Source organism: Astatotilapia calliptera, chromosome 3, assembly GCF_964374335.1.
Source record: "Astatotilapia calliptera chromosome 3, fAstCal68.1, whole genome shotgun sequence".
Classification (NCBI taxonomy): domain Eukaryota; kingdom Metazoa; phylum Chordata; class Actinopteri; order Cichliformes; family Cichlidae; genus Astatotilapia; species Astatotilapia calliptera.
The window spans coordinates 5959991-5975596 of NC_137424.1; the positions used below are offsets into that span (position 1 = coordinate 5959991).

At 41.1% G+C, this 15606-nt stretch overlaps 2 protein-coding genes across 2 annotated transcripts in view; one reads left to right on the plus strand and one right to left on the minus strand.

The window, feature by feature from the left end:
* LOC113011576 (protein NLRC3-like) overlaps positions 1 to 15606 on the plus strand; it is a 471371-nt gene that overhangs the window by 265755 nt on the left and 190010 nt on the right. The window lies entirely within an intron of this gene.
* On the minus strand, positions 202 to 9375 carry LOC145419369 (uncharacterized). The gene is made up of 4 exons (XM_080297612.1): positions 9227 to 9375; positions 5012 to 5117; positions 1661 to 2257; positions 202 to 1335 (listed from the first exon to the last, which is right to left on the minus strand). The coding sequence occupies exons 2-4, from the start codon at positions 5027 to 5029 to the stop codon at positions 643 to 645; spliced, it is 1308 nt and encodes a 435-aa protein (XP_080153738.1). The 5' UTR covers positions 5030 to 5117; positions 9227 to 9375; the 3' UTR covers positions 202 to 642.

Sequence of the window (15606 nt, forward strand, 5' to 3'; positions counted from 1 at the left end):
TCCTAAACAGGAAGGAGGAGCAGAGTTACAGTGGATCACTATCCAGCAGGGAAACAAGGTTTATTTCAATTTCTTGGCCATGAGTGAGATTTACTGAGTGGGCAAATTAGGGAGACGACACCATCAGATCCCGAGCCCTCCATGTGTTAATCAAGAGACGGCTGCTGTGCTACATCCATAAATAATGAATAAATTAGGAGCTAAAGCTGAAAGGACAGTTTATTTGTACCATCTTCACGTGAACACATTCAAGAACATCACAGATGAAGAAACATTAAAAACTTCCACACTACATAAAGCAAGAAAAATAGTTTTTCTTTCAGGTGGTTTCAGAAAAACAGAAACATCAAACATCTCCAAGACTCTCTTTGAAAGAACTAAAAACCTTTGTTCTCATGGTCCAATCATGAGTGAACTCCCCGATGAAGCCTTGTGTGCTAAAACATGTCAGAGTTTTAAAGGTTAAACATGAGTTTCCAAAACGTTTTGCTGGAGAACAATGAACTATTTGACTGAGTTTCAATCATTTACAGACGAGCAAAACCAGGACAGAGAAAAAAGGACAAAACTGACTCAGTAAAAAACAGAAAAGAAGATCCCATGTAGATCTGTATTATGTAGAAGTTCAGCCCAGCAACCAGTTCAGTTCAACACAAGTTTAAATGATTCTATCTGAACTCTGTGGAGCCTGATCTCAAGCTTTTTGAGTCTGACACAGAAACCAGAGGATCTTTCTGTGTCTTCAGATTCACTGTGATCCAGTGATGGGAGTGATTTCAGCCCTGAGTGATCGCGCTGATGTTTGCACAGAGCAGACAATGAGGTGAATGTTTGGGCACATTGGTAACAGTGAAACAGTTTATTAGTAACGTGGGATCGTTTGTGTGCAGAGTATGAACTGAGATTCCTGAAGCTCTTGTCACACTGGTCACAGCTGTAGTTTCCTTCCATGTGTGCATGTTCATGAATGTTACGATTACCTGAATGTGAGAAGCTTCTCTCACAGTGTCTGCACTTGTGTGGTTTCTCTCCTGTGTGGACTCGTTTGTGTGATTTAAGCTGACTTGCAGTGGTGAAGGATGACCCACACTGATCACAGAGGTGCTTTTTAACCCCACTGTGAATCAGTTCATGTCGTTTTAAGCGATGTGATGTGGTGAAGCTTCTCCCACATTCTTTGCAGTATTTCAGTTTGTCTCCAGTGTGTCTACGTTGATGTACTTTTAGGGCCTTTTGCTGACTGAAAGTTTTTCCACAGAGGTCACAATGAAAGTCTTTCCCACCACCACAGTGATGACAGGGTTGAGAACTGGATCCATCTGTGTCGCTCTGCTTCTAAACAAAGACACAAAGACAGTGTAAGTCAGTCCTTCAACATTTGTATCCTGAACGCCGCCTGAAATAAAGAGCATCTCTGCAGACGTCCAACTACATTTGACTGTTTCAGTTAACACACTCAGTTTACTGGGCTGCAATAACTACAATACTACCACCATAATACTACAGTAATACTAAAATCATAACTGAAAGGAAAATCTGAATAATCACTCAGAGCTGCTTTTCCATGCAGTAGAATTGCTAACATGCTAACACAGTTTAATGAGCAGAGTTGTTCCAAACAGTCAGGCTAAAATGACAAGATAACAATATAAATACATACCTCACAGTAACTGCACTTGTAGAGTCTCTTTCTGGTGTGGATCTGTTGGTGTCGTCTCAGGTAACGTGGAGATTTAAAAGTCTTCTCACACAGGTCACATCGATAAGGTCTCTCCTCAGTGTGGGTAAACATGTGTCGTTGTAACTGTGCGTCTGTTGTAAACTCTTTGCCACACTGTTCACAGCAGTACACATCATGTCTGGTGTGAATGCGTAGGTGTGTATTTCGGTTACCTCTCTGGCTGAAAGTTTTTCCACAGATGTCACAGCTGTATGCCTTAATTCCAGAGTGGGTAACTAGATGCTTCTGTAAGTTGCTACTTTGAGTAAAAGCTCTGCCACACTGATCACAGCTGTACGCTTTAACTCCACTGTGGATGAGTTGGTGTTTTTTTAGGTAACCCTTCAAGGAAAAAGACTTTCCACACAAGTCACAGCTGAACGGTCTCTCTCCAGTGTGGATGACCTGATGCCGTTTTAGTTTAGCCCTCACAGTAAAACCCTTCCCACACTCGTCACAGGTGTGTTTTTTCTCTCCCTTTCTTCTGTGAGGTTTGTCGGCCTCCTGAGAGCGCTGACTTCTGGCTCCATGTTGGTCCTGCAGTGACAGAGATACAAACAGAGGCAGTGAGTGAAATGCAGTCGTGGAACAAACTCAACCTTCAAACTCTATTAACACTAGTTTTAAACCTGAAGGTGGAGCGTGGCACCAAACACCTTAAAGGTCTCTTATCCCCACCTGCTGGTAGTTCTAACACATTACATCCAACCTGCTGTTAAAGATAATTCATGACTGTTCAAACACTAAAATCACACACACACACACACACACACACACACACACACACACACACACACACACACACACACACACACACACACACTTTTATAAATTAGATTATTTTGTTGTTTCCTATTACATATTTCTATAATTTGTATAGATTTATACAGAATTATTCAGTGATAATAAATCCTATGTTTGTTTATTCTAAAGGAACCCCGTTAGCTTCCACAACAGATGTTGCTCGTCTTCCGTCAAATACTCACATAAAACATTACACAATAAAGTGGATTCAAGATATCCACATAATTTCACTCTTACATCCACAGTGAGGTTTCACAATTGTTCAAATATAAGCAATCAATAATAATAATAATAATGTCAATAACATTGAGGCACATTACACAAATTTCAAAAACAAATCATGTCTTACAATATTTACAACAACTAAAAGCTCTGTAAATCGGCTTTTAAGTGTTCATTGAAGTTTTGAATAATTCTCTAATTTTTTAAGGCAACTTATTCCACTTAAAAGTTGCTCTAAATGTAACAGTTTTACAAAACGTTACTTTTAACTCGAGCATTTACTAAATTGCAGCTTGTTGAAAACTGTGTAATATGATGATGTATTTCATCTGGATACTGCAGCTGAGCAGAATAAATGTGGTGTGTTTAACAGAATTGCTTTCTTTAGAACTACAAGTAAGCCATAGAATATTTTAGCCTGTACAGGAAGCCAAGAAAGGTTATTATGCATTTTATCAATATTAGTATAGTATGAACATCTTCACACTAATCTGGACGCCTTATTCTGGACTAACTGAAGTCTGTTAAGATCTGTCTTATTAGCTGCTGACCAAATGATTGAACAATACTCCAGATGAGACATTACTAGTGCATTAATGACATCTTTCATAATGAAGAAGTGATACACAAAGAGCATTTCATAGCCATAGCTATGCCTTGTCGGCACAGTTATGTGACATTAGTGATGTTTGTACTTTCAGCGTTAACTTGGTTTTAAAGCCTTTAAAATATACGCCGTTCAATAGTCGACCTTCATCTGACAGAGAATGTGATGATTTTGTGGATAATTAAAGTCAGTCATATATCCACAAACACAACAAGCTGAAAGTCAGTGATGCTGCTCGGTTTGCAATCCTGAACATCACGGCACAAGCAGGATCCACTGCACTGTTAATGTTAGCTGTGTTATATTGCTGCCTCTGTTCGGTGGTGTCGAGCCAAACGTACTTTAACGTGTGTTTGAACGAGCTGACGGTTCACTCGTTAAGCTGAAAGAAAGATGCTTTAATCACAGCAGTCACACATGTGTCCACTGCACCATCTGGAACTCTTCTTGTTTACACTCGTAATAACACAAACACTAAATCCTGCTTCTCTGCTGCTGTTGTGTAGCAGTGTGTACACCTGAGACTGTCACCTGTCTGTCTGTCCTGCACTCTCTCTCTGTTTCTTTCTCTCTGATTGTGGAATAAAAGTATGAACATGTGTTTATAAGTTACACTTGTGTTTGAATCCTGCAGCTTATCACACATTTGATTTCCATGTGTGACGACTGCAAGTGTCCAGAGTGAGGACAGACTGAGGGAGCCACTGCTGCACATCATCTGTGAGGCTTTGCAGCCCTGATGATCCACCAGGACAAACTCAGCAGTGTGTGAGGAAGAGGAGGAGGAAGAGCCAGCAGCAGCTGACAGATGGAGAGAATAGACAGACTGTTCCCTGTTTGTGAAGGACTGCTAGGAAAGTTTAACATAACTGTCTGTGCTGAATCAGTCTTATTAGGTAATGTTCAAATAATGTGATCATCCCAGTGTTTCCAGTGTGGGAGAAAGTACTCAGGGCCTTCAAGTTACACACTATGAAAGGCAGCAACAAGTTTAATGTTCAGAAACCTAAAGTCTGTATCAGCAGCAGGATGGAGCTAAAAATAAATGTTGGTTTCAGTTCTATGAAGCTTTGAGTATTTTGGATCAGTAGCTGCTGTGTTTGTTGCATCATATTGCTGTAACTGTTTATATGCTTTATATATTCTGAGCTAAGTTGATCTATAGTGTTACATGATACACTCTCAGAAAGTACATTACTGGTCTTTAAAAGTCCAGAAATGCCCCTTTAAAGGTTCAATCTGAAATAAAGTACAAATCTGTATTATAAAAACTTAAGCAGCAACTTCTCCAGGTTCCAATATTTATGCAATTCTCAAACCTTTTGGCCTCGACTGTATAACCTCTTCTGAAGTTTAGTGGATATTATACATGGTTATGCTCAGGATGTGTCGGCCAGTTTCCACTGGAAACGCCTTTTGGTTAAACTGTCAGCGAGGAATTTGCATTTGCACTGTTACATTTTTATATAACTTTAATGCACATAAACAACAGCTGCTTGTTTCAGTGAAAATACATTGATGGCTTTTTAATAAAGTTGTGCAGCTGTAAAGTATTTTGTCTGCTGTCAATTCTATCGTCAGCTACATCGTTATGGCAAATGTTCAAATGTATATGGTGATAAATATCTTTGGTCATATGGTCCTGCTCTGTCTGTCACCTTCTGTGTTGAGCTCATTGTTTCCTCTGTAGTGGCTGAGCTGAGTCCAAGTAGCTGAAAATGTTCCTCTGCTGCTCCGTCAGACTCTCCTCCTCCTGCTGATCAGCTGGGACACAAAACAGATCTTTGTTAGGCTCCACACTGCACTGAAGAGTCAAAGTGTCTCATATGTTCATCTGACAAGTGAAAGAACACATTTTTGTTTCCCGAGGTGGGCAACTTGTTGGAAACAAACACAAAAGGTTTGAGCACTGATACCTGCCATTGCTGGCATTGAAAGATGCAACGCCAGCAATGTGGATTGGTTTGAGTCTTGACAATCCACATTGCTGGCATCTTTCAATATGTTTGAATACACCAGTGTAAGTGCAGCCACTCAGACTCAATGTGTTCATAGAAACAGGTGCACATGTGTCACGAGTTCATCCAGCAGTAGCTATGGCACTTGGCCACAGGGGGCAGCAGTGGACTGACCTCCATTTGAGACTGCTCCAGCTGCTCTGTGACAGTCAGTAGATCTGCTACAAATTGCAGATCATATGAAAGTTTTGGAAATGACATTATAAATATTCCTAACTTAGCCACGGCAGCCATGTTGATGTATTACCTATATTGGCTGAAAATGTTCATTTGCAGAGAAAAGACACAGGCAGACTGTGCTTACAGGACAACAACAACAACAACAATCTTTATTTATAGAGCACATTTAAAAACCAACGGCATGCCAAAGTGCTTAACATAGAACAAATTAACACAAGTATAATCAGAGTCATAAAAATAAAAGTGTAGAATTATGTTCACAGGAAAAAGCCACCAATAGAAAAAATATAACTATAGCACATAGCTATAGCACAATATAACTGTGCCATCAACACACAATGGGGATAAGACATACACAGCGCAAATAAAAAGCAAGATCGGAAAATTAGTAAAATAAATCACTGCAGACAAGGCCAGCATTTAACCGGTAGAAAACGCAAGATTAAACAAATACGTTTTAAGCTGTGATTTAAAAGATTGAATAGAGTCAGACGCCCGAATGCCAATGGGAAGGTTGTTCCACAACTCTGGTGCGGCCAGGGCAAACGCTCGATCACCTCTAGACTTCAGCCGAGATCTAGGCCGCACCAACAGTAACTGTGAGGATGATCTTAAAGCCCTAGCAGGAACATATAAGCTTAAGAGTTCCTTAAGATAGCTCGGTGCTGTGTTATTAGTGATTTTAAAAGTAAACAGCAGAATTTTAAATTGGATACGATATTTCACAGGCAACCAGTGCAAATCAGCTAGGACGGGAGTAATGTGGGCAAACTTCTTAGTTTTGGTTAGAATGCCTGCAGCAGCATTTTGGACTGTCTGTAAACTATGGAGGAGGGAGAGTGGAGTCCAAAATAGAGTGAATTGCAGTAATCCAGCCTCGAAGTTACAAAGGCATGGATGAGTTTTTCCAGGTCTTTATGCGGGATGTACTGCCTGGCCTTAGAAATAAGGCGGAGTTGGTATAAACTCGATCTAACAACAGCAGACACTTGTCTATCAAGTTTAAATGAGCTGTCAAGTAACACGCCCAGATTCCTAACAGTGTCGGAAAAGGAGCTAGTGAGAAAACCAAAAGCATCACGAAGTTTGGCACGAAGGACGTCACTGCCAAAGACCACAATTTCAGTTTTCTTATCATTAAGGATAAGAGTATTTGCCAGGAGCCATTGCCTGACCTCACACATGCACTCTCGAAAACTATTCAAGGACAAAGCTAGGTCATCATTTAACTCAAAGTAGATCTGAATGTCATCAGCATAATAATGAAAAGCGATGTGATATTTCTCAAAGATAGCGCTTAATGGAAGCATGTACAATGAGAACAGAGTAGGGCCTAACACAGATCCCTGAGGGACACCACAACAGACAGGTACAGCGAAGGAAGAGGAAGTGGCCAAGTGAACCGAGGAGAGCCGATTGGACAAGTATGATTTAAACCAATCCAAGGCAACACCCTTGATGCCTACAGTGTGCTCAAGTCTCGCCAATAGGATTTTATGATCAACCATATCGAAAGCCGACGATAAATCCAATAGCACTAGGACCGAGGAGCGTCCATTGTCAGCCATTAGTAGAAGGTCATTGAGAACTCGGAGCAGCGCTGACTCAGTGCTATGATGTGGTTTGAAGGCCGATTGGAATTTATCATTAATGCTATTCTCATCCAGGTAGGCCTGGAGTTGAAGCAACACTATCTTCTCAAGAATTTTGGCCAAGAACGGAAGCTTGGAAATCGGCCTATAGTTCGCATAATCATTATAATCGAGGTTCCTTTTTTTAAGAACAGGCTGAATTATAGCATGTTTAAAGGCTGATGGTACGCAACCAGAGAGCAAAGAAGAGTTCAAAAGGGACAATATACTAGGTCCAATTGCACTAAAACAGTCCTTAACTATACGAGATGGAAGAACATCATATACGAGATTAGTATTGTTCAGTTGTTCAACCAGACGCTTAAGAGTAGGGAGTGAAACGGGTTCAAACTGATAGAAGGAAGAGGAACAGTCAGGGGTAAACGCAGGGCCTGTCATTAAAGGAAGAGCAGATTTAAGAGATGAGACTTTATCTAAAAAATAATTTAAAAATTGTTCGCAAAGAACAGTGGAGCACGGCAGCGGCATAGTGGGGCAGGGGTTGACCACAGAGTTAAAAATTTTAAATAAAATTCGAGGATTGTTACCATTGGTAGAGATAATTTTTGAAAGAAAAGCTGCTTTAGCCATTTTGGCAGCAGTTTGAAACTTCAAGCGACTAGTACGTAGGATGTCGTAAGATGCCTGGAGTTTATCTTTCCTCCACCTTCTCTCATCCCGCCGACACGCACGTCGTAGAGCGCGAACAGAGTCACTTAACCAACATTGTGAGTAAGTTCTGGGGCGCTTCATTTTAATAGGTGCCACAGTGTCGAGGATGGAGGAACATGTAGTTAACAGGGTATTGGCAAAATTCTCAACCATATGAGGGGTAAGACAATCTGACGTAATAGATGCAGAATACACAAAAGAAGCAGAGAATTTCACCACAGCATCAGCATTAACAGTACGCACATCACATAATAACGTTACATGTTATTATGTGATGTTACTGAAATCATCATGAATAACAGGAGTGGCGATTCCTGTAACTTTGTGTATATAATTTGGCATTTCTTACTGATGTAGGCCAAAAATAAATACATAAACTGAGCACCTGATGGCTTTGAACTTTTGTTGTCCATCTTCCATTGGTTTGAATTTTGCGCTCCAGTACAAACACAAATCCCCCAACCCGAGGATCAGCACAATTAACCTAACAGACCTACACCTTAGTTCACAGATTCACTTTGTCTAAGGTTGATTTCTGGGATTTCACACAACCCAGGATTCAGATCGTGAATCCATGATGGGCTTGGATTTACATCATTATAAATGAAATGTGCTCTACTTGGAAGCAGCCGGCCCCGCCCCTTTTGACGGGTTGTGTGAGACTTTAAATCATCAAACTGTAAATTATAAATTTAAATTGTTATTGATCCTTTACCCCGAGTCCTAAAGTGTAGATTTATTTTCTTATATATATTGTTTGTTTACTTGCACCGCTGTAACTGCAGCCTCGTCGTCTCGTCTCTCTATATGCTGGACTGTCTGTAGCGGAGATGACAATAAAGTTTACTTTGACTTCAGCAGCGCGCAGGCGCACCGAGGGCTCTCGCGCTCACTTTATAGAATTTAGAAAAAACATGGGTGCAGATTATAAGTCTGTATCATAATATCTGTTTGTTGTGTTGTTTTTATTTTGCGAGTTGGTTATTAGATGCCGCTCCAGCCAGCCAGAGACTCCCCGCCGCCCCGCCCTCTCCTCCCTGTGCCGCCAGCAGCAGGCGCACCTCGCAAACGGAGGGCGCCCTTACTCCCAGCAAATGGCTGATAGAAAACCGATCGGTGCCTACGAATTTCCCAATATGCGCTGGCATGACGTCGGGGAAGCATGGGTACGACCGATTATTTTATTTTTTTCTTGCCCATGATGCCCCCCCCACCACGATGCATTCTATTGGTTTGCACACTTACACACACCCAGCTGTGGTTTCCTGTTTTGCTGGACTCTGGAGAGCCCCGCCTTTAACGCTCTTCTCTCACAGAGAGCAACAGAAAACTTGGAAAAACTCCAGATTGACTGAACTCAGTTCAAAGTTACCTTGACACCTTTAGATGTGAGACGTAGTGATGGTCCGCTTGAAGCTGACGCTCCGGTGCGTGTGTCAGAAAGATCAACGCGCTGCTTCAGAAGCACCGTGTCGAGGCTTGATTCGGCTACGGGCTGTGCGTTAAACGTGAGTCTGGGAGCGCGCTAGCCGCGTGACAGAGACGCAGGCTTCTCCGCCGTTTGGGGCGTAGAGAGTTTTCAACAGAGAGCGCTAGCTGTGCGTGCAGACGCAAGTGATAGGCCTATGTTGTGTGTGTGTGCGGGCCAGACGTGGTCTGCGTGAGTGTGGCTGATTGTTGTCTTGTAATGGAGAATAAAATGTGTAAGTCTGCCTTAGAAGGAGATGTAAAATTTATGCAGAAAGTTTTACCAGGCAGCACGCAGTATGTAGGTTGTTGGTGTGAGAAATATGGATTTGAAGGGACATTAGTGGAAGTTAAGTGTAAAATGCTGGTAGAAAGAATAGCTGTAAGTGTAGCAGGTAAAACAGGTAAAGCGAAGCAGAGGAAGGAATTGCAGTTAGCAGTTGCTAAGTTGTGGCTGGAGCAGACTCAGAAGAGGAGAGAAGCACAGAATGTTAAAAGAGCAATATTGCAAGAAGTTCTTGTGAAACCTGAGGATGAAACTACAGCTCAATCCACTGCAACTACTTTAGAACAACACCGTAGAAAAGCATTAGAAAGAGCAAGAATGTTAGCAGAAAGAAGAGCCAGAGAAGAGTGTGAGAGAGCAGAGGCAGAGGTGGAGGAGAGATTAAAGGCATATTAGGAGCAGCATTGAGTCCATTACAGACTAGGCAAGAGAGGAGACAGAAAGGAAAGAAAGTGAACACAAACGTTACAACTACATATCCATCCCTGACACAACACAAAAAAAACCAAAAAAAACATGGTGTTTCTGTAACAGAGTGTGAAGATGAAGAAAGTTTTTCTCCTGATCAATTCGGCGAGTGTGAGAGTGTCTGACGTCATGGTGTGTGTGAAAGGTATCCAGCTGGGGCAGACGTGATTCTGCAGGTCACCTGCCCAGTGGACAAAAAGAAATAAAATAGTTGTGTGGATGAATGATAGCATGAAGAGTGTTTGGTGTTTCTCAGTCTGAAACAGCTGTAATGCTATTTTCTGTTTTGGAGAAAAGTACAGTTAAAGAAAAAAAACAGAGAGAGATGTGTGTTGTTTTAAGCAGTGATGAGAATAATGGAAGTGTGATGAGAGAAGAACACAAAAACATACTGAAAATGCATTAACTATACTAACCCCACATGCATATACACATACAATGATACTAATGAGACCAGACAGCATCTTAAGCATGAGATTCTGTTTGTCATCTTGTCCAAGTCACTAGTAAGATGAAAGTGATACATAGACTAGTGGACTGAATATTATAGGAGGACAGATGGTTGCATCATAGAGGAGGAAACAGAATGCTGATGAGAGGTCTTAAATGAGTGAGTTGAGTGAGCTGATTGTGAGTTTCTGGTGTGTGAAGAAGTTTTACCATGGCACACATTTAGTTACATGAGAACTAAAACTTATTATGTGCTAAGACAACAGGGTTATGCTGTATGTTGTGTGTATGGCTGATTGGATGAATGTTTGAGATTAAACTGGCTGTTGATTTGTCTTTTGTTACTAAGTTGAACCTGCCAATTGGGTTGTTACGATTTATCCCCCTGGCATGAAGAACACGTGTCATGACTTAAACAAGGCCTTTCTTTCCTTTGATTTCCTTTATTTTCTTTCTTTTATTTTGTTACTTTCATGGTGCACTGAAAGTTTTGTTTGATGATCTCTGTTTGAGCAGATCTGCACGATTAGAACCGAAGCGTCGGCGAGAAAACTGTTGCAAAGTGAGCTTCTCCAAAATTAAAATGGGCTCTTATTTGGGACAATTAGGAAACAAGTTCCTGTCCAAAAGGATTCAACGAGGAAATCCAGTCTAAATTATTTTTCTTTTTGAAATGACGTTGTTTTGCTGAGCGTGGAAACGAATGCGACGATAATTTCCACAATTAGCAAAAGAAGGAATCACTGAGTGAATGAGTAAGAATTTTAAAATAAATGGGGAACTGACTGACTGACTTAACACCATTGTGTGAAGTCAACCCCCACCTGACAAAGGTGTGGATGTATCTCTGTGTGTGTCTCTGTTGCAGGAGAAGGAGACCACAGGATTCCTCCTGTGGGTCACATGACTATGTGAACTCTGAAAATTTAACCTTTTTAGTTTAAATTCTCTGTCTGTGAATTTACCATGTGTGTGTGTCATTCACTAACTTGTGTGCTCACAGACATTACTGTGAGAAAGTGTATACACCTGCGCAGCGCTAACATTTACATTTCTTTTTACAGCAGATGGTTGATCATGTGATTTGTAAAGGATTCAGCACAGACAGACAAGTGACGATTGAACAGATGTGCAGTGGTTACAGAATAGTTACATGGAGCTCATTATCTGACCACACTGTTGGGCTCATGGTGAGTGACAAACTTAAGGGAAGTCACTGATTACAATGTGGAATGACGTTGAGATGTTAAATAATTTGGAACAAATTATGGGAAAAAGTAGGAGTTTAATGAGTTTAGAATAAACCTGCAATGATACTTGTCTCTGTGATGCTAAATACTTTATTACTCTTATGATCTACAGTTGGTTGCAGATGTGAAGTTGTTTTAATTTTAAGACTTTGTCTTCTGTGATACAGGAGCTGGGAGCTAAACAAGCTGAACATTTAAGTGCTGACTAATGTTTTTACACAGGGTTACAGCGAGTGAAGCTGCTCCAAGGGACAAACCCTGGAGATTGTTTTAGGGGGACTGTGCAACATTCTTGTACATGTCTCATTGGGGAGTTGACACCTGGCGAAAGCCGTGTGGCGAGAGGAGTGTCATTTTTTCAATTTGTAGATGTCGTGAGGTGCCATGACGAGAAGGAGTGGCTGAGAGGATTGTCCACAAGATGGAACCTGAGGGAGCGTGCCAAGCTCCAAAAAGTGACAGCGCAGAGGAGGTCCAGCGATGGACTTGTGGTTCTGTGAACAGCACAAATGCCAGGTGACTGTAAAATAACTAACGGCACTTTTTCCACAAGTGAAGCCAGTAACTTACTATCCTAAAAGATTAGCTCTAGTTGCTCGTGCTTTACCTCCATGCGTGAGATCAGTATGTGCAGCAGTTTAAGCTGTACAATGTTTCAGGAAATAGTTTATTTCACCTTTTGACATTGTTAGTTCCAGAAGAGGTAGATGTTTACTATCGCAGACTAAACTTACATTTCTATCATCTACAAGACACTTGTCTTTAATGTTACTGTTACTCTCACAACCACACATATTACCATAAAGTGGTGCACAATTCTGAATCTGCCAAACCCTTTTTGCCAACGGAGGAAGGGCACTTCTCATGAGTGTAGAGAGCGCGAGGAGAAGACGTGTAAGCCGAGGGATGACTTAATAGATGTGCCACTTGTTGAGGGAAAGGTTTGGTTTGTTGATGGTTTGAGTTTTACAACAGCAGAGGGACAGACTAGAACAGGTTTTACTGTAGCAGACAGTGAGAGAGAGTTATCTATGTAGGACAACTAGCATGTTTCATATTTGCTTGAGCAGCAGAGATGCTAGCTTTAACGGAAGCGTGTAAAGCTGTAGAGAGACAATATACACTGATAGGCAGTATACATTTGCTACTGTACATTTCTTTGTAGTGCAGTGAGTGAGACGAGGTGTGACAACCTCTACAGGGAAACCTGCAGAACACACCAAACTCTTGCAAATTCTGCTGGAGGCAGCGTTATTAACCAGTAGAATTGCCGTTTGTAAATGTGCAGCACACATGTGAGGGAGAGATTCAGTTGCATTAGGGAAAGTTTTTGCAGATAAGATCACAAGAGAAGCAGCTGTAGTTAAACATGGTGTTAACCTTTTATCAGTACAACATCAGCAGACATGCAGGCCCACTCACCTACAGCAGGAAAACAGTTGTGACTTACAGAGGGAGCAAGCTTGCAGGATGATTTTTTATCTGTGTGATAAACCAGTACTACCTAATAATTTGTATAAGACTGCTGCTATTTTGAGCCATTGGCTATACCATGTCTCAAACAGGAGGGAGATGAGCAGTCGTTATACTCACTCTAGGATTATTAAATACTTTTAAACAATAGTTTACAAAACACCTCCCCCTGCAACCCCCCTTTGGTTACAAAGACAAGGACTGTATGTAAATGTATACACTGGGTGTGTGTGTGTGTGTGTGTGTGTGTGTGTGTGTGTGTGTGTGTGTGTGTGTGTGTGTGTGTGTGTGTGTGTGTGTGTGTGTGTCAGTCAGACCTCCTGCTGACCAAAGGGTCATAAACCCAGGAAGCTTACATCAAAAGAAACAGATCTTTCAGATAGGATGTATCTACAATAAAACCTCCCCCAGCACAGAGTGGCTGGAGAGGTGGTCAGGATCAAAGGAATGGCTTTGATCCTACTGCTTAAACTAAGACTATACAAATTTAAGAAACACAATGGCAACATTCAACAATTAGACTTAACAACCTTCTTGAAAGCAAATTTGCTGCAAAAACTTTTGGGTCTGCCTGGACTTGTATGAAAACCATAGCAGGGTTTCAAAATCCCCAGAGCAGCAGTCAGGTCATTTTAGATGTTTTAATTCAGACAGAGATTTTCAAATGCTTTAAACATGTTTTATGCTCGTTTTAGTTCTTCTGATTTCAGCGAGGATATTTGGGAACTGAAACAGAAACTGAGAGATACTCAGCACTTTATCATTGAACTCAGCGATGTTAAAAAGGCCTTTCATACAGTCAATGTGAACAAGAGCCAGGTCCTGATAATATTAGTGGCCGCCTAATTAAATCTTGTGCTGATGAACTCAGGCCTATATTTCAGGTTATTTTTAACAAATCCTTGCAAACACAACATGTGCCCTCTCTTTGCAAAGAAGCAGTCGTGGTTCCTGTCCCTAAATCTAAACGACTTCAGGCCTGTTGTCTCACTTCAGTTGTCATGAAAGTCTTTGAAAAAATCCTCAGAAATGTGATTATGAAGAGACTGAAGGTCAGCTGGATCCAATGCAGTTTGCATACAGGCCCAACAGAGGAGTGGAGGACGCACTTTTGACTTTACTAAATCTGATTCTTAAACATGTAGAGAGTAAAGGGACTTTTGCAAGACTTCTTTTCATTGATTTTTCTTCGGCTTTTAATACAACACAGCCCCATATTTTAATTAAAAGACTTTTAGAACAGTTTGAAATCAGGAAAAACCTGGTGGGCTGGATTTTAGATTTTCTAACTGACAGGTCACAAAGAGTGAGAATAAATGGGGTTCTGTCTGACCCAGTGTTCTCCTCCACAGGTTCTCCTCAAGGCTGCGTCCTATCGCCCTTATTATTCACTCTCTATACAAACATGTGTCAGGGCAGACATGAAAACAGGGTCATTATTAAATATGCAGATGACTCTGTTATTGTCAGCTTACTGAAAGAGGGTGAAACTAACCACGGCCCAGTCATTGATGACTTTGTTCAGTGGTGGGAGGAGTCTTATCTCCAGCTGAACATATCTAAAACAAAAGACATGGTTGTTGATTTTAGGAAACAACAAAATGGGCACGGAGTCACTTTAATTAAAGGTCAGAAAATAGAGCAAGTACAATCATATAAATATCTTGGGACCATAATCAATGAAAAACTGAACTTTGATCAAAATTGCAAATCAGTTTGTAAAAAGTGTCACCAGCACCTTTATTGCCTTAGGAAACTTGTTCATTTCCACATTGACCAAAAAATTTAAACTTTGTTTTATCGTTCTTTTATTGAGTCTGTTTTATCCTTTTGTTTGGTGGCATGGTTCGGTCAGACCTCTGTCACAGAGAAAAACTCTCTGAATCAGATAGTGAGATGGTCCAGTCGTCTGATAGGTGAGCCACAGTCTTGTTTAGCCTCCCTGTACTCTGAGCAGGTACAGAGGATGGCTTTATCAATCCTTAAAAATGCTTCCCATCCTCTAAGGGGTGAATTTCAGCTTCTTCCCTCAGGACGGAGGTTTCTATTTCCGAGATGCAGGACAAAGCGTTATAAAAACAGCTTTGTCCCCGTTGCTGTCACTGAATTAAATAAGAACTGTTTTTGATTCGAAATATTAAAGTATGTGTCACAGTGAGCTTTATATATTTACTAGGTATGTGTGTTTTTAAAGGGATGTCAAATGCTGTCATTTTTCTGTAAAGCAAATTTACCTTGCCTTTGGGTATAAATAAAGTTACCTTACCTGCAGACGCTGTGCGCAGAGGTTCAGGAGCAGAAGTCCCGTTGTAAACATATCACGGCAGACCCGACGATGTTTGCATGAACGCGCTTTTT